This window comes from Lynx rufus, unplaced genomic scaffold (genome assembly GCF_022079265.1).
Source record: "Lynx rufus isolate CCGP_SWC_20201006 ecotype Redwood Valley unplaced genomic scaffold, mLynRuf1.p SCAF_3, whole genome shotgun sequence".
In the NCBI taxonomy this organism is placed as follows: domain Eukaryota; kingdom Metazoa; phylum Chordata; class Mammalia; order Carnivora; family Felidae; genus Lynx; species Lynx rufus.
This window is the reverse complement of record NW_025814845.1, coordinates 98,880,102-98,900,697: the sequence shown is the minus strand read 5'-3', so window position 1 is coordinate 98,900,697 and position 20,596 is coordinate 98,880,102. Positions and strand designations below refer to the sequence as shown.

The 20,596-nt window shown below is 37.5% G+C and overlaps 1 protein-coding gene across 2 annotated transcripts in view; it reads left to right on the top strand.

The window, feature by feature from the left end:
* Positions 1-19,816, top strand: part of PRDM5 (PR/SET domain 5) — a 206,685-nt gene extending 186,869 nt beyond the window's left edge. The window contains exons 14-15 of one of the 2 annotated variants that reach the window (XM_047090495.1): positions 8,388-8,492; positions 19,652-19,816. In XM_047090495.1, the coding sequence (XP_046946451.1) occupies positions 8,388-8,492; positions 19,652-19,816 (270 nt within the window). The remainder of the gene's footprint in view (positions 1-8,387; positions 8,493-19,651) is intronic. The other variant, XM_047090496.1, reaches the window with a different exon arrangement.
* The last annotated feature ends 780 nt before the right edge of the window (positions 19,817-20,596 follow it).

Below are 20,596 nucleotides of genomic sequence, written 5' to 3'. Positions count from 1 at the left end.
AAGCTCCACATTCTGCTTTGGAGATTAGTGAGACATTTTGCAGATGGAAAAGTCTGAGGGTTAAATGACTTTGTCCCAAATGCTTTAAAAATAAGATGATTTGGGGGTACCTGAGTGGCTTAGTCAGTTAAGCATCCGACTTCGGCTCAGGTCATGATCTCTCAGTTCATGAGTTCGAGCCCCGCGTCTGGCTCTGTGCTGACAGCTCAGAGCCTGGAGCCTGCTTCAGATTCTGTGTCTCCCTCTCTCTCTGCCCCTCCTCCACTCACACTCTGCCTCCATCTCTCTTGCTCTCTCAAAAATAAACATAAAAAAATATATGATGCTTTTATATTTAGCCACAAGTTGCCCATTTCATCTCTGCCAGAGTAGAAAGTCAACCACAGCTGCAGTAACTGAGAAAATGGGAAACTAGAAATGTACACAATTTCTTTTTATTTAGAAATTTCATATTTAAGAAATTCACATCGAATCTCTGTTTCATGAGGTTTTTAGGATTTTCTTTTAAACTTAGAAATAGGAAATTATCATCTGACAAAAGTCATTTTTCTGAACTTTAATAGGATAAATATTAATAGCTAGAAATATCTACTCTAGAAAAAGTAACCCAGTGAAATTCATTTGGAACAAAAGATAACTTTTATATCCTAACACACTTCGTGTGTGTGTGTGTGTGTGTGTGAGAGAGAGAGAGAGAGAGAGAGAGAGAGACAGAGAATGAGACTTATTTCCACATCTGATTCCTCTTCAGTGAGTTTCTTCTCTCAGATTGTATTTGGTGTCCAAGTTGCTCACATGGAAGTTATTTCATTAACAGCACGGACACTCTGGCCTTGTTACAGCTTTGAGCAAGACAAGTAGAGGAAAGATTTGTCCATCAAGTGTCTTCACACACTGTATAACAACCAAGGAGCCGATGTTTTTTGCTTATAGGTTGAACCCTGTCATAAGGCGACTGTGTTTATATATGTTCACAATACTATAGGCTCTGATACTCCTCACCATCCTCACTAGTCTGCCTGTTTTCTTATAATTGCTTACTCATTTTTATTTCTCAATTTTATTGGAGTCAGGCTACCATTGTCATGAGAGAACATTTATGAACCATCATTCTATGACTTCCTTATACCATATACCTTGCCTCTGACTACAAAGGAAAAAACTCATTTGCTATATTTTCTATTTCTCTTTGATTGGGCCTGACATAAAAACAACCATGGGTAATATTCAGAATGTGCACCTGTGGCATGCAGGTAATCTGCCCACCATCCATCCTTGTCTTTGCTAGTCTGTGTAGTGGAGGGCATGACTCTTTATTTACCTCCTGGCAAGCAATCCTTGGCTAAACTAAGAGGAAACCTCCGACAAATTTCTATTTAGAGAAATTTGGAGATACCTCCAAGATTTTTTTTAAATGTGACTTTGTTTCTAAAATGATTTTTAAATTTTTTAACTCAGTTCTTGTTGGAAAAAAATACAACTTCTGAAGTTTTAGATAGATAGATAGATAGATAGATAGATAGATAGATAGGCATTAACAGCACAAAAATAGGACTTTTTATTAGCTACATAACAAGGTGCAGGGTGTAGAACTCTATAAATCCTACCTTCTGAATGAATTCTGCCAAATGCTGTTTGATTAAGGTGGACTGATTAGACTACTGATTAATTCTACTTTTGACAGATTACACAGTTTAACTGACAAATAGATTGCCTCCATTTAGTAACGATTCCCCAGTTACGATGACAAAGGACAAGCTATTTGTCAGTTAAACTGTGTAATCATTGAGAAACAGAACTAATCAAGGGCCTAATCATTCTGTCTTCAGTTAAACCCAGCTAATGACTTCAAATGTGTAATTTATACTACATATTCCACTCTGAAACAGTGTTACAATTTCTGTAATACTTTACTGAATCCGATTTTGTGCCCATATTAAAGATTTTGAAATGGAGGAAAAGATAGAGGAAGAGAAGTAATGGAGCTATGATATAATTAATGTTAAGTGGTGATAGTATATGAGTTCTTTGTGGGGGAGGAGTGTTGCGACCTTTGGAAGTCCAGTGGCATCCAAACTAGCTTGAACCGTTCAGCCACACCAGCCTGCAGGTTGCTTTCCAGTGTATACTTGGGGATGTAGCAGAGAGTTCAGCCCCAGTTCTGCTGCCTAACCTGACAATAACTCAGAGATTCCCTAAGTTTTCTGTGTCACATGGTCTCTTGCTGTGTCAGTCACTATGTAATTACCTAACTGTTGTCATCCTCAAAGAAGCTATGGTAAGGGCAGGCAGCCGCAATTAGAAATTGAAGTTCTCTTACTTCCAAGCATGGATTCTTCTGGACTGTGAACTTAGGACTAGGCATACTTAGGAAAGCTCTAGAGGCTATATGATTTTCTTCACGGTTTTCAGAGAAAAAGAGAGGGGAAACAGGTATAGGTATCTTTGTACCACACAGCTTACTCTCTGTGCCCAACTATGGTTACCATGTGAGGGGTGGTATTTCTTTCACGTGACTGATTAGGATTAGTTGGGAAGAAATTAGTAAGAAAGGGGGAAAATGATTTTTTTTTTCTGAAAAAGAAAATGCACTTTTTTATTTCTGTTTCAGTTCATTTGGTTTTCTTAAATCTGAGGTGAGTGATCTCTGACCTTCTGGCTCTGCCTCTGGTATAAAAGCTGTTTACTGGAGCAGGAATTTCCTAACACTTTGGAACCATTCACTGTAGAGTGGGATCTTTTCAAGGGTGGGCATTAAAGTCTTTCCAAGGAGCCCTGTAAGACGTTTTGACCAAATCTGTCAGGAATTATATCCCTCCCTGCAACATCTTCAGGAAAATTGGATATTGTTTAAGATACAGGGATAGAAGAAAAGGACAGACATATGAAGGGCAAACAGGGCTTCTTATTATTATACTTTGCTGTGGCCTAAGGACTCGGAGAACCTTTCTTTCTAGACCGACATTGAAGTGTAATTGTAGAGCCTTTGTGAGCTAATAATCTTAGGACAAAACCCTGGGGAATCCTTAGCTTCAAACGGTTCTTGGTAGAAAAGAGGGAGTCCAGGCAGGTGCAGAACTGCTTCATTAAATGGGTCCCTCCTCCAACTGTAATTCCCAAATTGTTTGAATTGGAGGAACCTCTCTAACATTATAAGTTTCAGCCCCAGCTTTCCTGCCAACACACGCACAGAAACACGTGATAGTTATTGTACTTTCAGCGTCTTTTATGGGAGAAAACACATAGGTGAAGGTAATGCAATTTCTGTGACATTTGTAAATAAAGCGTATTGAAATAATCACCAATAGTGTTAATAAACCATTGAAAAATGCCAGTATATGAGTGGGTGGATATACGTGTGTGTGTAAAACATTATTTATTCACTGCAAGGCAATGCATAACACACATTTGGGTTTTTTGAAAACTCGCATGATAACCGCAAGAGCGCTTCTCTAGAATCTCCATACACTGGCTCAGAACCTTTCTCAGTATCCGTGGGGCACTGCAGGGTACTCACCTAGACAGTTAAGTACTTCCTGAGAGGAGATTTGGGAATGAGTGAGAAGGATGTTCTTAATCAATGATGCTGAGACGTTGTTTTTCACGGCTTTTCTTCCCGGAAACCTCCTGTTACCCTCTTAGGACGTCATCCAGATAATTGGTTGTTCTCTGCCAGACACTCACCTGTCGTTGCAGCCGCTGCAGTGATGTGCCTCTCACTTCTTCATAAGATCTTGTTTTCTAGATAAATTGTAGAGCAAAAGCTTTCCTGTTTTTCTTCTCATATACATCATATGGGTATCTCCTTATATGTTTTTAAAATATTAGGTAAGTAAAACATTTAGATATAATAAAAGTCCCAGCAACCCTAAGAAATTTTTAATTTAAATACTTAACAACTACATTTTCAAGTTGTGTGTGTGTGTGTGTTTTTTTAAACTGGTCAATATTTGAAGAAATAATAGGCACCAAAGGTTATGCAATATGTGAAAAGACATTGTGTTGATCTAGACTAAATGAAAAAAATATATTTTTTGGACTGCCAAGAAAATGCATTTTTTTCTGTTAACTTTGAACAGTCATCTAAAATACAGAGTTCCCCCCCAAAATAAATAAATACAACTTTAAGAAAGTTGGGGGGCTTTGTGGTTCAGTCGGTTAAGTGTCTGGCTCTTGGTTTTGGCCCAGGTCATGATCTCACAGTTTGTGGGTTTGAGCCCCGCATTGAGCTCTGCGCTGACAGTGAAGAGCCTGCTTGGGATTCCCTCTCTCTCCCTCTTTCTGCCCCTCCTCTGCTCACGCAGACACATGCTCTCTGTCTCTCTCTCTCTCTCTCTCAAAATAAATAAATAAAACTTAAAAATAAAAAATAAAACACAGAGACCTTATACAAAACTCTATCCATGCTGGATATGGTAAAGCAAATAGCAAATACCTGAACTTAAAAAAGAAAAAGGTAACAGTAATCCCCAGAATCCAACAAACAAAACTGAAGCTGAGTGCCAGAATGGTCACATTGAGAATGTAACACCTTACAAGGTGTTTGTCAGTATCTGTAAATTCAAGCTTTGGTTTTGAATGGTGATGGAAAGAGAGGCAAGTTCTGGGCTTAGATTATAGGGGCAAGATGGAACCACATCCCACCACAGTGCTGAGACCCTAGAAAAACCACACTCAAAATGAAGTCAGGGACTGGAAATCATCTACCTTTGGCAAACAGAGGTGCTTGGGACATTTAACTGTCTCAGTAATTGCTGGCTAGAGAAAAGAGTTCTCCTTAGAGTTTATAACCACAGTCTTTGCCTCAAGTGTGTTTAGAGTTCAGACTTAAAATACTTCCCTGACCAGAAAACCCTAAGGCAAGAAATAAACTTAAAATGGTCTTTGATTGATAGCATCCCAGAATGCCTGGCAAAGCAAACACAATGCTGTCTGAAGGGACTTACCCTCAACTTAGGGGTCACAGCATTTTAACAGATAAAGACCACCAAACATGAGCCCATGATTCCAAATTCCAGAAACACCCAAGGAAACAAGAGCCATGAACAGGAGACAGGAGAAACCACAAATAGCAGAATTAGATATCCAAAAAGCTTAAGATAATGATTTATCAGATGAAGTAAATTATATAAATGCCTAGAATATTTTTTTAAATACACATAAGAACATGAGTAAAAAGATTTTATCCACAATTAAGCATAATTGAAAAGAACCAAATAAAAACTTTAAAAAAATTAAAATATAATACAAATTAAAAATCAAATGATTCTATTAACAATTTATTCATACCTGAAGATAATTGATCAACTGATTCTAAAGAACTTGCATACAGTACAATACAAAACAATAGAAATAGTAAAGGGAGGTTAAGAGACATGAGAAATAGGGTCTGTTATACATATAGTTGGATTTGTTGACTTTCAATAACAAATAAGAAATAAAGTCATTTTCAATCAAATAAAAATGGAATTTACCATCATCAGATCCTGTGAAGGTCAGATAGGCAAGAAAGCATGAAAAGTAAAGAAATTTTTAAGCATGTGTGAAACTAAACCATGCTGATTGTGTAAAGTAATAATGATTCCATATTGGGCATTAAAAATAAAGATACAAATAAAACACTGTTACACATAACCTCTAAGACAGGAGCATTCTACAGGACTTGTTATTCGGTAGAAGGGAAAACATAGATAATCTTTAAGCTGTGTTCAATGTACATGGTAGAACTGTTAAGGATAACCACTAAGAAGATAGAAATAGTGTTCATAACTTCTATGATAATACAGGGGGAAAATTATCAATCCAAAACATACAAGATATTATAGGGGGAAAAGAACTTTGAAAACAAGCAAGATAAAATCAATGCACAAAATAAAATGTTAGAAATATATTCAGATATATTTAAAACAAAGAAATATATTCAAATACATGATTAATAACAAATATTAATATATAGACACATTAATTATATATTATAATGGTAATTATAATAATAAATGATAATACATATTAATGAAGATTAAGAAGCAAAACTTGTTATCTTAACAAAAGTGATACAAGTATGGTTTGAAAAAAAATCCAGTTGGATGCTATTTATGGAGACATTCCTCATATCTAAGGATATAGACTGTTTGAAAGTAAAAAAAATGGATATACCAAGCAAACACTAATACTGTATTATTTTTTGCCTCCTTCTTTTAAACTAAGGTATAATTGACCTATCACATTATATAAGTTTAAACGGTACAACATATTGATTTGATACATTTATACTGCATTTTGGAGTGTAAAATGGTTTATCCAGTTTGTAGACTTTGAACATTCCTAAAACAGTTGAAGGTGCAACCCACTTCTAGATACACACACCACAGGGAGTTACACTTCTCTGCATTCAAGTATACACATACAAAAAAATTCAGAGCAAAGTAAGAGTGAAAAATTGGTAAAAAATGAACTGCCCATCACTAGATAATGTATATAAGCAAATTGTGGTGTAGCCATTGAATGTAATACTATATGATACTAAAAATGAATGAGTAGGAACTACATATGTTCACAAAATAAAATTGAGGACTAAAAGCCCATAAAGATTATGTTGAGCAAAAATAAGTAACTTTCAAAAGAACTCACAAAGTTTATATACAGTGTGATGCTATTTAAATAAGTTTAAAAAGCAAAATACTGCTAAGTCTTGTTTAGAGATCCTTCCATACACGTGCAGTAAAAACAGAGAAAAGCAAAGGACTGATAAGTTCACCATCCAGCACTGTGGTCACCTCTGAGGAAGTGGGCAGGTGCTGCAGTTAGGGAGTGGAGGGGCTGGGGGAGGGAGTTGAGAGGGACACCTGCACTAGTAATGTTTGATTTTGTAAGACCTAGCCAGTGGACACACACATATCTGTTTCATTCTTTACATACCATTTTTTTAGGCCTGACAATTTTTATAATATTCTTTTAAATACTAAGGAGAAAATGTGTATGGAGCTTGTCTACATAACATGAAATTAAATACGAACACACACACACACACACACACACACACACACACACTACCTCAATTTTAAAAACTTTATAACATTTTGAATTTATTTTTGTGAATGGTGTGAGAAAGTGGTCTAGTTTCAACCTTCTGCATGTTGTTGTCCAGTTCTCCCAGCACCATTTGTTAAAGAGACTTTTTTCCATTGGATGTTCTTTCCTGCTTTGTCAAAGATTAGTTGGCCATACGTTTGTGGGTCTAGTTCTGGGGTTTCTATTCTATTCCATTGGTCTGTGTGTCTGTTTTTGTGCCAATACCATGCTATCTTGATGATTACAGCTTTGTAGTAGAGGCTAAAGTCTGGAGGAGGGGAAGGAAAAAAAAAAAAAAAGGTTAGAGTGGGAGAGAGCCAAAGCATAAGAGACTGTTAAAAACTGAGAACAAACTGAGGGTTGATGGGGGGTGGGAGAGAGGGGAGGGTGGGTGATGGGTATTGAGGAGGGCACCTTTTGGGATGAGCACTGGGTGTTGTATGGAAACCAATTTGACAATAAATTTCATATATTGAAAAAAAAACTTTATAACATTTTTGAAGATGTATTTGAAAAAAATCTCATTGCAAGTTTACTTTAAAGAAATCTTACTTTTTTCCCTCAAACCTTTTTATTTATGCACTGCTTGGTAATGACTGGCTGTTTTAATGGAACAATGTTAATCTATTTTCTAAGCAAAAAGGCTGGTGATACAAATTCTTGGTATCAAAGTCAGCTGAGGAATGTGAACACTTTTTCTTCTCCTGTGAAGACATTTTTTTTTCCTTAAGAGCCTATGACAAACAATTAAAAAATACCTCATTTAAAAACATAATTTAGATGTTACAAAAGAACATCCTACGTAAGAAGAAAGATTGGGCAATAAAAATGAAAATACTTAAACCATAGTTGAGCTGTAGCTTTTTAAACTTACCCCAAAATCTGATGAAAATTTTGTTCTGAAGTTTTCATTCCCAGGAATTCCTCCAAGATAGTAAACAAGTTGCACCATCTAGATCAAGGGTCTCGAATATCTCAGTAAATTTTTGTGACCCCAAAGACCAAAAGAAAACTTAAGAGTTCACTTCTTTGAGTAGTTAGATCATGGCAATCATTCAGGACCTTGCTTCCCAAAGAAAAGTGGTGCAGTCTAATGTTGGGGCTGTGAACCGCCATGAGCTAGTAGTTCAGTTTGTCCAGCAGATGTCGAGTAGTGCTGTTTCCCCTGAAAATAACTTCTGGAACCCCATGGATTTGCTGCAGCACCCGACGAAACTAGATAAAATACCCCCCCACACACACACACCACATACACCTTTATAAGGAGGGCGTTATGTTCCCTTAAATTCATGGCGATCTCTTGTCGCTGACTGCAGGAGAAACCTTACAAGTGCTCAGACTGCAGCAAAGCCTTCAGCCAGAAGCGAGGCCTGGATGAGCACAAGAGGACGCACACCGGAGAAAAGCCTTTTCAGTGTGATGTGAGTTTGGTTCCTCTTTTCTTCCGTCAGTGTCCTCCGGTGACAGATGCGTGTGTTGTGTGCATGTGTGTGAGTAAGGCATCGGTGCACCTGGGTGTGTATGGATGGGTGTGTGTTGTTTTGCAGTGCTGGTCTTTCTGTTAATGCCTTGTGCTGCCTGCATCTTTTGATGTAATCCATATAACCACTTTGTCATAATTTTGTTCATCCTAGTTTACTAGCAGCAGATTAACCGACTTTCTTTAAGGCACATTTGCACCCAAAGTTTTAATGCAATTGAGTTGTTCTTTCAAGGTATAAACTCATGATGATTCCAGGCAGCTTTCATATGTCTGCCCAAATCTTTGACAGGTTGGTGGCAGTTAAACCAGAGATTTACCAGGCCATAGATATTACTTATTTTGCTATAGCCGAACAATGAGTTTCTAAAACATGAATGAACTCCTTTGTTTAAATAATGTTGCTAATTGTTTAGATTTTCTGTGTATGACATTTGAATTGAAAATTATCAACTTAGTTGTTTACAGTATTTATGAAAGGAAAAATACTACCACACTCAATAAAATTAATCTGAATGTTAATTAATCTAGGAAAAAAATGGTTTTTCAGTGAACAGTGTCACCATTCTGTGTAAGATTGACAGTTGATAGAAGATTGACACAGGCTTTAGGGAAAACACTTGGATGCTTATTTCTTATACAAAAATAGCAAAAAGAGTATTAATGTAGCTCAATGTAAGAAGAAACATTACAGTTGTAGTGTGTAAAATTGCACAGTACAGAATGCTCTTTAAATGTGGAGGGAAACTCGAGTACTTAGTCCCATTGGCATATCCCAACGGATAAGTGTAGGGTAAGCAGTCCACATGAAAGGAAGCTCACAAACACAAGATGTTTTCCTTGTCCTTCCATGAAACTTTGGTGGTAAGGTTAAGGCAACAATGTACTCCCAGTGGGCTTACTCATAAAAGTACCTTTATGAACAGTGAACTTCTTTAAGGCAAGAAGCATCGTAGAGAAAGAAATGTGCACATGTAGAACTCGATCCTGAACTGGAGGTACAGCTCCTGCTTAATAATTTCAGTTGGCTTAATTCGTCAGTGCTTTTATTGGAAACACTTCCATATAGGCACAACCTCTTTAGATTACTTAATTGTACAACTGCACAAATAACTGATGGGAGATAGAAATTAAGTATTTACTGTGTACAGACATCTGCCTACCATCACATTCAATTCAACTTTCATTTATGCTAGATATTTTTGTTGAGTACTTTCTAAGTTAAACTGGACCATGATGTTATTTTTTTAAAAACCTATAATTTTACAAACATGATTTTTTTCCTTCTATTCCATCTACTTCTATCATATTTTCAAAACTCTCTGATCATGATCTGTGGCCCAAACTAGTCCATTGACTATCGATCCAAGTTTACTGCCTCCCAGACCTCCTTGAAATGCATCCTGCTTTGTAAAGGACTGGCTGTCTTTGTTCCAAAATCTTATCCTATTAACCCACTCATTCTGAATAGAAGTCATCCTTTCTCTCTCATTCCCAATCTTCCTCTTTCCTGAATAACTCTCAAATCTATTACTTCCTCTCAGTTTCTTTTCCCACTAGCAGTGCATAGCCTGGCTCCTCCCTGTGTTTTATTACATTCAATCTCCAATGTGTGTGTTCTTTACCCTGCCAGGGTAATGTCTTTTTTTTAATTGAGACGAAATTCACAGAATGTAAAATCAACCATTTTAAAGTGAACAATTCATTGTCATTGGGTGCATTAACAATGTTGTGCAACCATCACCTCTATCTCCTTCTAAAACATTAATGTCCCAAAATAAAACTCCATACCCATTCAGCAGTTAACCCCCTCTCTCTCCAGACCCTGACAGCTACCAATCTCCTTTCATTTCTATAGATTTACCTATTCTGGATATTTCATGTAAATGAATCATACCATGTGTGACCTTTGTGACTGGCTTCTTTTACTTAGCGTGATGTTTTCAAGGTTCATCTACATTGTAGCATGTATCTGTACATCATTCCTTTTTATGGCCCAATGATATTCCATTGTGTATACCACAGTTTGTTTATCTCTCCATCACTGATGAACATTACGTTGTTTCTGCCTTTTGGCTATTCTGTATTGCTCTGTGAGGAACATGTGCATAAAAGTATTTAAGTACCTGTTTTGAATTCTTTGCAGGGCTGGGGGCACTTGGGTGTCTCAGTCAGTTGAGCATCTTACTCTTGATTTCGGCTCAGGTCATGGACTCACCATTCTGAGATCAAGCCCTACATTGGACTCTGTGCTGGGAGTGGAGCCTGCTTAAGAGTCTCTCTTCCCCTCTCCCTTTGCCCCTCCCCCACTCACTCATATGCATTTTCTCTCTGTCCCTGTCTCTCTCTCTCTGTCTCTCTCTCTCTGTCTCTCTGTCTTAAAAGCAAATTATTTTGGGTATATATCTAGGAGTAGAATTACTGTGTCATATGGTGATTCTATATTTGACTTTTTGGGGAACTGCTATACTGTTTTTCATGGAAACTGCACCATTTTTATATTCCCACCAGCAATACCAAGAATACCAATTTTTTCCACATCTTTGTCAATGCTTGTTATTTTCTGTTTTGTAAAATTATAGTCACCATGGGGCATATGAAGTGATATCTTATTGTGGTTTGAATTTAAATTTCCAAAAGGATTAACAATACTGAGCATCTTTCTATATGCTTGTTTGTTGGAATTTGTATTTTCTCTGGAGAAATGTCTGTTCAAGTCCTCTTCCCATTTAAAAATTTTGTCTTTTTGTTGTTGAGTATAAGAGTTCTTTGTTTTTTTTTAAAATTTTTTTTTTCAACGTTTATTTATTTTTGGGACAGAGAGAGACAGAGCATGAATGGGGGAGGGGCAGAGAGAGAGGGAGACACAGAATCGGAAACAGGCTCCAGGCTCTGAGCCATCAGCCCAGAGCCTGACGCGGGGCTCGAACTCACGGACCGTGAGATCGTGACCTGGCTGAAGTCGGACGCTTAACCGACTGCGCCACCCAGGCGCCCAAGTATAAGAGTTCTTTGTATAATGGAGTACTACAGGGCAATGAGAAAGAATGAAATATGGCCCTTTGTAACAACGTGGATGGAACTGGAGAGTGTGATGCTAAGTGAAATAAGCCATACAGAGAAAGACAGATACCATATAGTTTCCCTCTTATGTGGATCCTGAGAAACTTAACAGAAACCCATGGGGGAGGGGAAGGAAAAAAAAAAAAAGAGGTTAGAGTGGGAGAGAGCCAAAACATAAGAGACTGTTAAAAACTGAGAACAAACTGAGGGTTGATGGGAGGTGGGAGGGAGGGGAGGGTGGGTGATGGGTATTGAGGAGGGCACCTTTTGGGATGAGCACTGGGTGTTGTATGGAAACCAATTTGATAATAAATTTCATATATTGAAAAAAAAATTAAATATAAATAAATAAATAAATAAATAAATAAATAAATAAATAAATAAATAAAAGAGTTCTTTGTATATTCTAGATACTAGGCTCTTATCAGATATATGATATACAAGTGTCTTAAGTTATCTTTTCACTTAGTAATAATACCTTTGATTCATGAAACTTTTAAATGTTGAAATCCAATTTATGTTTTTTTTTTCTTTTTCTCAGCATGGTGTTGTTGTCAGATATAAGAATTGCCAATTTCAGGGCCATGAAGATTTACTGTCATGTTTTTTTTTCTAAGAGTGTGATAGTTTTAGCTCTTACAGTTAGGTCTTTGATCTGTTTTAAGTTAATTTTTTTGTATATGGTGTGAAGTAGGGGTCTATTCTTTTGCATTATTTTGCAGTTTTTCACCATTCCATATGATGTTAGCTATGAGTTTTTCACAAATGCCCTTTATTATGTTGAGGAAGCAACCTTCTATCCTGGTTTTCTAAGTATTTTTATTAATACAGGTTGTTGGATTTTGTCAGTGGCTTTCCTTCATCAGTTGAGATGATCATATTTTAGTCTTTTGTTTATTAACATGGTTTATTACATTGTTTGATTTTATGTGAAACTACCATTGCAGTCTGAATAAATCCCATTTGGTCATCATGACTTGTGATGTTTTTGTTTTTTGCTTTTTGTTTTTTTGTTTTTGTTTTTGTTTTTTGCTTTTTGTTTTTTGTTTTTGAGAGACAAAAAAGAGAGAGAGCTCACGAGCAGAGTAGGGACAGAGAGAGAGAGGGAATGAGAGAATCCCAAGCAGGCTCCATGCTGGTGTTGAGCTCACAAATCATGAGATCATGACCTGAGCTGAAATCAGATGCTTAACCGACTGAGCCATCCATGCCCTGCCTTTTTTTTCTTTATTCTTTTCTTTCTTTCTTTCTTTCTTTTTTTTTGTTGGCAATCCTTTTAATATACTTTTGAATTTGGCTTGTTAGAATTTTTGTTTTTCATTCATTTGAGGATTTTTGCATCTATATTCAAAAGGGATATTGGCTTTTAGTTTTCTTTTCTTGTGATATCGTTGTCTAGCTTTGGTATTAAGTTAATGCTGGCATCACAGAATGAATTAGAAAGTGTTCTGTCCACTTCTATTTTTGGGAGAGTTTGAAAGGATTAGTGTTAAGTCTTTAAATGTTTGGTGCAATTTATCCATGAAACTATCTGATTCCAGACTTTCCTTTGTTGGGAGGTTTTTTTTTTTCATTATTTAAAAAAAATTCTTTAATGCTTACTTATTATTGAGAGACAGAGAGAGACAGAGCATGAGCAGGGGAGGGGCAGAGAGAGGAGGAGACACAGAATCTGAAGCAGGCTCCAGGCTCTGAGCTGTCAGCACAGAGCCCGATGCAGGGCTCGAACTCACGAACTGTGAGATCATGACCTGAGCCGAAGTTGGACGCTTAACTGACTGAGCCACCCAGGCGCCCTGGGAGGTTTTTTATTTGATACAATCTCTTTATTTATTATTGGTCTCTGGAGTTACTCTATTTCTTTTTGAGTCAGTTTTCGTTATTTATGTGTTTCTAGGAACTTGTCCATTTCATCTAAGTTATCTAATTTGTTGGCATACAGTTCATAGTATTCTCTTATAATCCTTTTTATTTCTCTTGGGTCAGTAATAACTTCCCAGTGTGATTGTTTCGGTATAAACCAAATCAGGTGCTTCTCTATGACAGTATCTCACAAACTGTAGGGTAAAATCCACCTTGCCACTTGACGGAAAAAATTATTCTGGGTTTTGTCAACTGTTATTATTAATATGTTAATAATTTCTTATCTGTCAGTACTTTGCATTTTGTTTGTACTGACACTTAAAGTTTCCTGAAGCAGCGATGCCATTTTGCATTTCTGTTTCTTGTTCCTTGTAGCTTCATGCACTACTTCCTCTGCCTGGAACGTCCTCCCCATCTCTTGTACCCACTGCCTGGCATTTACACACACACACACACACACACACACACACACACACACATACACACACAGACATAGGACATTTGAGTGGTACTTGAATGGCATTTGAGCAAAATTGTAAAGAAGAAACTGATACATGTTGATCTCAGTTCTTTACAATTTTTCTCAAATAACGCTTCACTCATCAACACTAGCCCCTTAGGCACAGTCATTCCATGTGTACAGCTCCCTGAGCATGCCATAGCTATTGAACTATAAGTATCTTTGCTACTATCCCTATGGTGATGACTTCCAAATCTCTCTTTCTCTGCCTCGATCTCCCTTTTGAACTCTAGGCAGATGTTTTGAGCCACCTGTAAGACATTTCCCCTGGGGCACCTGGATGACTTACTCAGTTTAGTGTCCAACTTCAGCTCAGGTCATGATCTCATGGCTTGTGTGTTCAAGCCCTGTCTCAGGCACTGTGCTGACATCTCAGAGCCTGGAGCCTGCTTCGGATTCTGTGTCTCCCTCTCTCTGCTCCTCCCCAGCTTGTGCTCTCTCTCTCTCTCTCTCTCTCTCTCTCTCTCTCTCTCAAAAATAAATACACATTTAAAAAAATTTTAAGAGACTTCTCTCCTATATTCCTTACTGAAATCAATATCTCCCCAGCCATCTTAGCTGCTCAACATATTCCCTTTAACTATACATCTCTCTGGGTCTCTTGAATGGTTCAGTTGGTTAAGCTTTGGACTCTTGATTTCTGTTCAGGTCATGATATCACAGTTTGTAAGATCGAACCCCACATCTGGGTCCATGCTGACAGCGTGGAGTCTCCTTGGCATCCTCTCTCTCTCTCCCTCTCTCTTTTTCCTCCTTCCTCTCTCTTTCTCTCTCTCAAATAAATAAACTTAAAAAAAAAAAAAAACCTATACATCTTTCTGAGGGCTTCACCATCTCCAAATAACCAAAACCAAAGCTCTGATTCTCATGCCAGACACTTTTTTTTCCTTAAGCCATGACCAATAGCATCAACTAGTCAAGCTTCTATTGTGGGGAAGACACAGTGATCCAGTTTATATATATTCTCTCTGATCTTCACTACAACCCAGAAATATCTAGGTGTTATTTCCACCTATATGAAACAACTGAGGCTCACTGAAGTGTGTGACTTGCCTCTTTCCTTCCACTTCTAATTGGCCGAGTCAGGATTCGAGGGTTCAAGCTCATGTACCTGCCATTCAGACACAGTAATTCCTGAAAATCTTTCTTCCTCTAAATTTCCACTGCCACCTTCACTCCTCTCTTTTTCTCACTCCTGATATCCAGTCCAGTAGCAAATTCAGTTGGCTCCATATTTAAAATAAATGGAGAATCTGAACACTTTTCACATCTGCCCAGCTACCAGCTTAGTCTCCTTGAATAATGAAACAGTTTCTTAATTTATCTTTCTTCTCCTGTCTTTGCTCCTGACAGAGTCTTAAGCTTACCACCCAGAGTGTCCTTTTTAGAACCTTTGTCAGGTTTTATATATTATATATGTAGACTATATATTTACTCATTTGCTCAAGCCTTCCAATGGCGGTCTATCCCATTTAGAGTGAAAACCAAAGTTTACCATGATCTGAAAGTCCTTACAGACCTGCACCCCCAACCCTCCTGCCCCAAGCACTGACCTCTCTACCACCTTCACCTCACTCTGACCACATCACTTCATTGCCATTTTTCAGACAAACAAAGCATATTCCAATGAATAGGTCTTTGTATTTGCTGCTTCCCTGATCTGGGACACCCTTCTCAGAGAACTTTATGGCCTTCTCCTGTACTTATTTCAGTTCTGTGCTCAAATTACGCTCTTATTTCTATTACTTTCTTAACCTTCACCCCATATTCTTCTTCTCCTTCACGGCACTTATATCCACTTGATGTATTACATATTTGTTTGTTTAATTATTTATCATGTATTTTAAGCTTAATGACAACAGAGGTGTTGTTTTTTCTTCTTCGTCTTCTTCTTTATTGTTCACTGCTGGATCCCCAGGCCAAGAACTATCCCTGGCATATAGGAGGCACTTAATGAAGGTTTTTGAAGGAATGAATAAAGGAATCAATGATTGCTGTCTTTAGTTCATATCCAAATCATTTCTGGCTGGAGTGTAATAATAACATTGGCCTTGCTGCCCCCAGTTTCATACTCTCAAGCTTGCTGACTAAATGATATTTGAGTGTTAGTCTCTATTTAGAATCCTTTAATAAATCCCCACCACTTGCAGAATATACTTCCAGTTTCTTATTATGATTACCAGGGTTTGGCTCTAGCCTCCAACTTTTTTTAATGTTTATTTACTTTTGAGAGAGAGAGAGAGAGAGAAAGAGAGCGCGCAAGTGGGGGAGGGGCAGAGAGAGAGAGGGAGACACAGAATCCGAAGCAGGCTCCAGGCTCTTAGCCGTCAGCACAGAGACTGATGTGGAGCTCGAACTCACAAATTGCAAGATTGTGACCTGAACTGAAGTAGGGCGTTGTCCAGACTTTAACACTAACTTCTTTTTCAAGTTGATTTTCTTATTGATTGATTGATTGATTTCAATTTATTTCTCTAATATTCTGTTTCTTCAGCCTTAGGGAACTGTTTTTACTTCCCCACATGAGCCTTGCTCTTTACAGCTCTATGCCTTTGCACCTTCTCTTCCCTCTCCCCAGAATATCATTTCCCACCTTATGACATGACAACCCTCATACATCCAGGAAGACTTAATTGTGCTCTCCTATTCCTTCTTCTAGAATTATATTCATGACATGAAAATATTTTTCCTTAGGACTCTGGACTTCACAGGACAGGACAAGACTCTTTGTCATTCTGTTTCTAACTGAAGTGGCAGGCACATTGTATGTGATAAATATTTGTTACTGTAAGATGTTTGTATCGTGTTCTAGTATTATCTCTCAAGGTATGTTCTATTAAATGTGTTGTTTTACTTCATTTTAAAACAAAATCAGTTTACCTCTAGCCTAGAAAAAGACTAAATATTTTCCTATTCTTTTGCTTGTGAATTAATACTAATTTGGAGTAGGTTGAAGGATTGGATAAGAATCTCAGGTGGAAAGGAAGAAGAGGAAGCATCCCTGTTACACTATTTGAATTATTCCTTGCTTTCCCCTAATATTAAAATGACCATGAATGTCCTTACAGTTGGCTGATTTATACAGAACATCAGTTTGAAGTCTTTTAGTGACTACATTTAAGTTCATAAAAACGTAGCTTTTAATGTCTAGGTAGTCACTTTCACAACTGTGACATCACCTGCTCTCTACTGACATTGAATCCTCTACCTGACCCTCATTCAAAATCTGTTGGGTTGGGGGCGCCTGGGTGGCGCAGTCGGTTAAGCGTCCGACTTCAGCCAGGTCACGGTCTCGCGGTCCGTGAGTTCGAGCCCCGCGTCAGGCTTTGGGCTGATGGCTCGGAGCCTGGAGCCTGTTTCCGATTCTGTGTCTCCCTCTCTCTCTGCCCCTCGCCCGTTCGTGCTCTGTCTCTCTCTGTCCCAAAAATAAATAAACATTGAAAAAAAAAATTTAAAATCTGTTGGGTTGTTCTCATCCCATCTCCTATATGGAGCTTCCAGGACTCCCTAATTGAGAGCCATTGTCAATGACTTTAGCATCTTGTTTTACTTCCCTTCCATTTCTCTAGCTTGCTGCTGCTGTAATTTTCCCATGGTGACCGTGTAAATGAACTTGAACTTTGTGTCTCTCACAATACACTGGTGAGCTGAACTGAGAACCTCCTTTATTTTTCCAAAGAGGTTTTTATTTCTTAAAAATTGTATCAGCCAGACAAGTGGAAAAAGTACAATCAGCTTACATATCTTTGTTTGAAGTTTGAGCTTTTAATAATAGTTGGTCCTTGGGGTTACAAAAACTCTGAACCCTGACTGCTTGGGTTTAAACCCCGGAAACCACTTCCTAGTTCTATGACCTTGGGTAACCTGCTTGAGACACTGAAGTGAATGTCAGTTTCCTTCTATAGAATGGAGTTTATAGTATTAGTATCTGCCTAAAAGGGTGAGGTGAGGATTGCACGAGTGAATTTTTTATAAGTTGCACAGAGTGCTTCCTGGCACATAATGAAAGCTGATGTTAGCCCTTCAACCTAGTCCCTGGGCCAGACACTGAAATGAAATAGTGAACAAGATATCAGGTCCCCTGTGCTCACAGAACTCAACATTCCTGTGGGGTATTGACATTGAACAACTAAACCTAAATAAATATCTAATTGCATTTTATGATAAAGACTGGAAACCATTTAAAAACAGATAAAGGAATACTTAAGGAAGAAGTCTCTGAAAAAGTAACTCTAAGTAACCTAAAAGAGGAGAAGGAGTCAGCCATGGGGAAGAGAACATTCCAGGCTCAAGGAACAGTACAAATCAAGGCCTGTAGGTGAGAATGAGCCTGGGTATTAGGGGAGGTAAAAAGGCAGGTGGAGCTGAAGCATAGTGAGAAAGAAAGGGTACAAGTGAAGTTGGAGAGCAAATTGATGAGCCTTTCAAGCATGCTAAGAAATTTATTTTGAATCTAATTTCAGTGGGAAGCCAATGAAAAATTTGGTATCTATTGTTCATTACATGGGGTTTAGAGAAGGAGCCAGAGAAATAGAAAATGAGGGATACATTTTAATTCTGTGCTATTTATGATAGTCGATTTTAACAAATTTTATAAAAAAACAATTTAGAAGTTTAGAGTTTCACTTGAAAATAATCTCCATAGTCACCTTGCTTGATTTTTCTAGAATTATTCGATAGTTTTTGACGTACTTATATTGCTCTTAGGGGTTTTACCTATCTATCAAACATGTATCTACCTTTCTTTCTTTAAGTCAACAAATATTTACAGAATTCTTACTCTTACTATCATGTTTCTTAGACTTGCAAGGAAACAGACATTTAAAGGATTTATCTAGTAACTAATTATATTTAAAGTAGGTATTATAAAGGAAAAGTAAAGGCTACCATGAAAGCACTTAACAGAGGACTTCTGGCCCACAGATCATACAGGCTTCCCTGAAGAATGAGTAAGAGGAAGCTACATAAAGAGAAGTGGGAAAGTACTGAGGCAGGAGGACCTTACATCTTCTGTGTTAGTTTAATATTTTAATTATTGGACTGTTCATATTTGTTGGGCCAGGTGGCAATGTGGCAGAGCTTATATGAAGTTAACATGTTAGATTCCCTAGTTAAATGAGTGTATATGATAAGAAATAAAGAATCAGAATTGTGGGTAGTAAACTTCCACTTAGGATGCTTAAAGCAGCATTAACCTTTCACTTCTCAAATGGGGCTAAATGGAAGGGATCACTGGAGAGACAAGTCTTGTGCTATTTATGTCAAACAGGGAGATGCCCTCTGGGCCATTAGGCATTTTGTTTAAGGGCTTTAATATGAAAATGTCAATACACTCCATCATGGGGAGAAAGATATTGTTCCCAGGGAGTTGTTTATCTAGACATGTTTAAATATAGCAGTAGAGAGGAGGGGAGGGTGGTTAGGGTATAGAGGACACACACTAGATGCAAACAGCTCTTGGGAACTGTAATTATTTTTCTTTACCCTTTAGTTGGGATGTTAAATTCCATTTATTTCTAGGAATTTTTGTTCTTATGCCTGTCAGTGCATACTTAACAGTAGGAAGATGCATAATGTGTGTTGTGTACGTGATAAGTTGGCATATCTTCAGGTTTTTCAGCATAATACAATTGGTGTCTTTGGGTCTTTTCTAGGTTTGTGACTTGGCTTTTAGCCTGAAGAAAATGCTGATCCGACACAAGATGACTCACAATCCCAATCGTCCCCTGGCAGAATGCCAGTTTTGCCATAAGAAGTTTACAAGGAATGACTACCTCAAAGTGCACATGGACAATATCCATGGCGAAGCTGACAGCTAATGGTAGCTGTAAAGGAATTAAACCGTTCAGAAGGGCTCCTAATATGAAACCCAGATTTCTCTCACCTGATTAGCATAGCAGAAGTAGACAAAAGTAATCCACTGGTCTCATAGTTCTTATTTGCCTACCTTTAGAGTTCGTAGATGCATATGCAAAAAAAAAAAAAAAAAAAAAGGAAAGAAAGAAATTCCTACTTTTACCAAAAAATGGTACAAATAGAAAAAAAAAACAACTTTGTAGCCTTGCAAAATACTACTTATGCTCTGTTTTATAAAATGGAAAAAGGAGTCATGGCTTTCCATGTTGGCTACCTCTCTGTAAAGAAGTTTACTAACATACTCTTTATTAGGCCTTTTTATTTTATTGTTATCTGTGTGTGTGCATGCACGCACATACTGGTTATTACTGATTTATCCAGAAAGAAATTAATATACCAAAATATTTCATACAGATGAGGATAAGGTCAAGGGTTTTTAAAGTATCAAGCACGATATAGGATAAAACTTGCTATTTTGTGAAACAGACCAAAAGTTGATGTTATTTATAGCTCTTTACAACAGGTCAGTTTAAAATAAGGAAGTATTTAAGAACTAAAGCATCTATTGAAATATTGCTCATTTTAGATAATTCTTCGAAACATTATCTCCTCTAATCACTTAGATGCAGACATTCATGGTCTGTAGTACTTTCATAAGATCTTCATAAAAATGACCATATACCTTAAGTATATATCAAGCTGATTCTCCTAAGTTTATACCAGTCATCTTTAGAAATTAACAA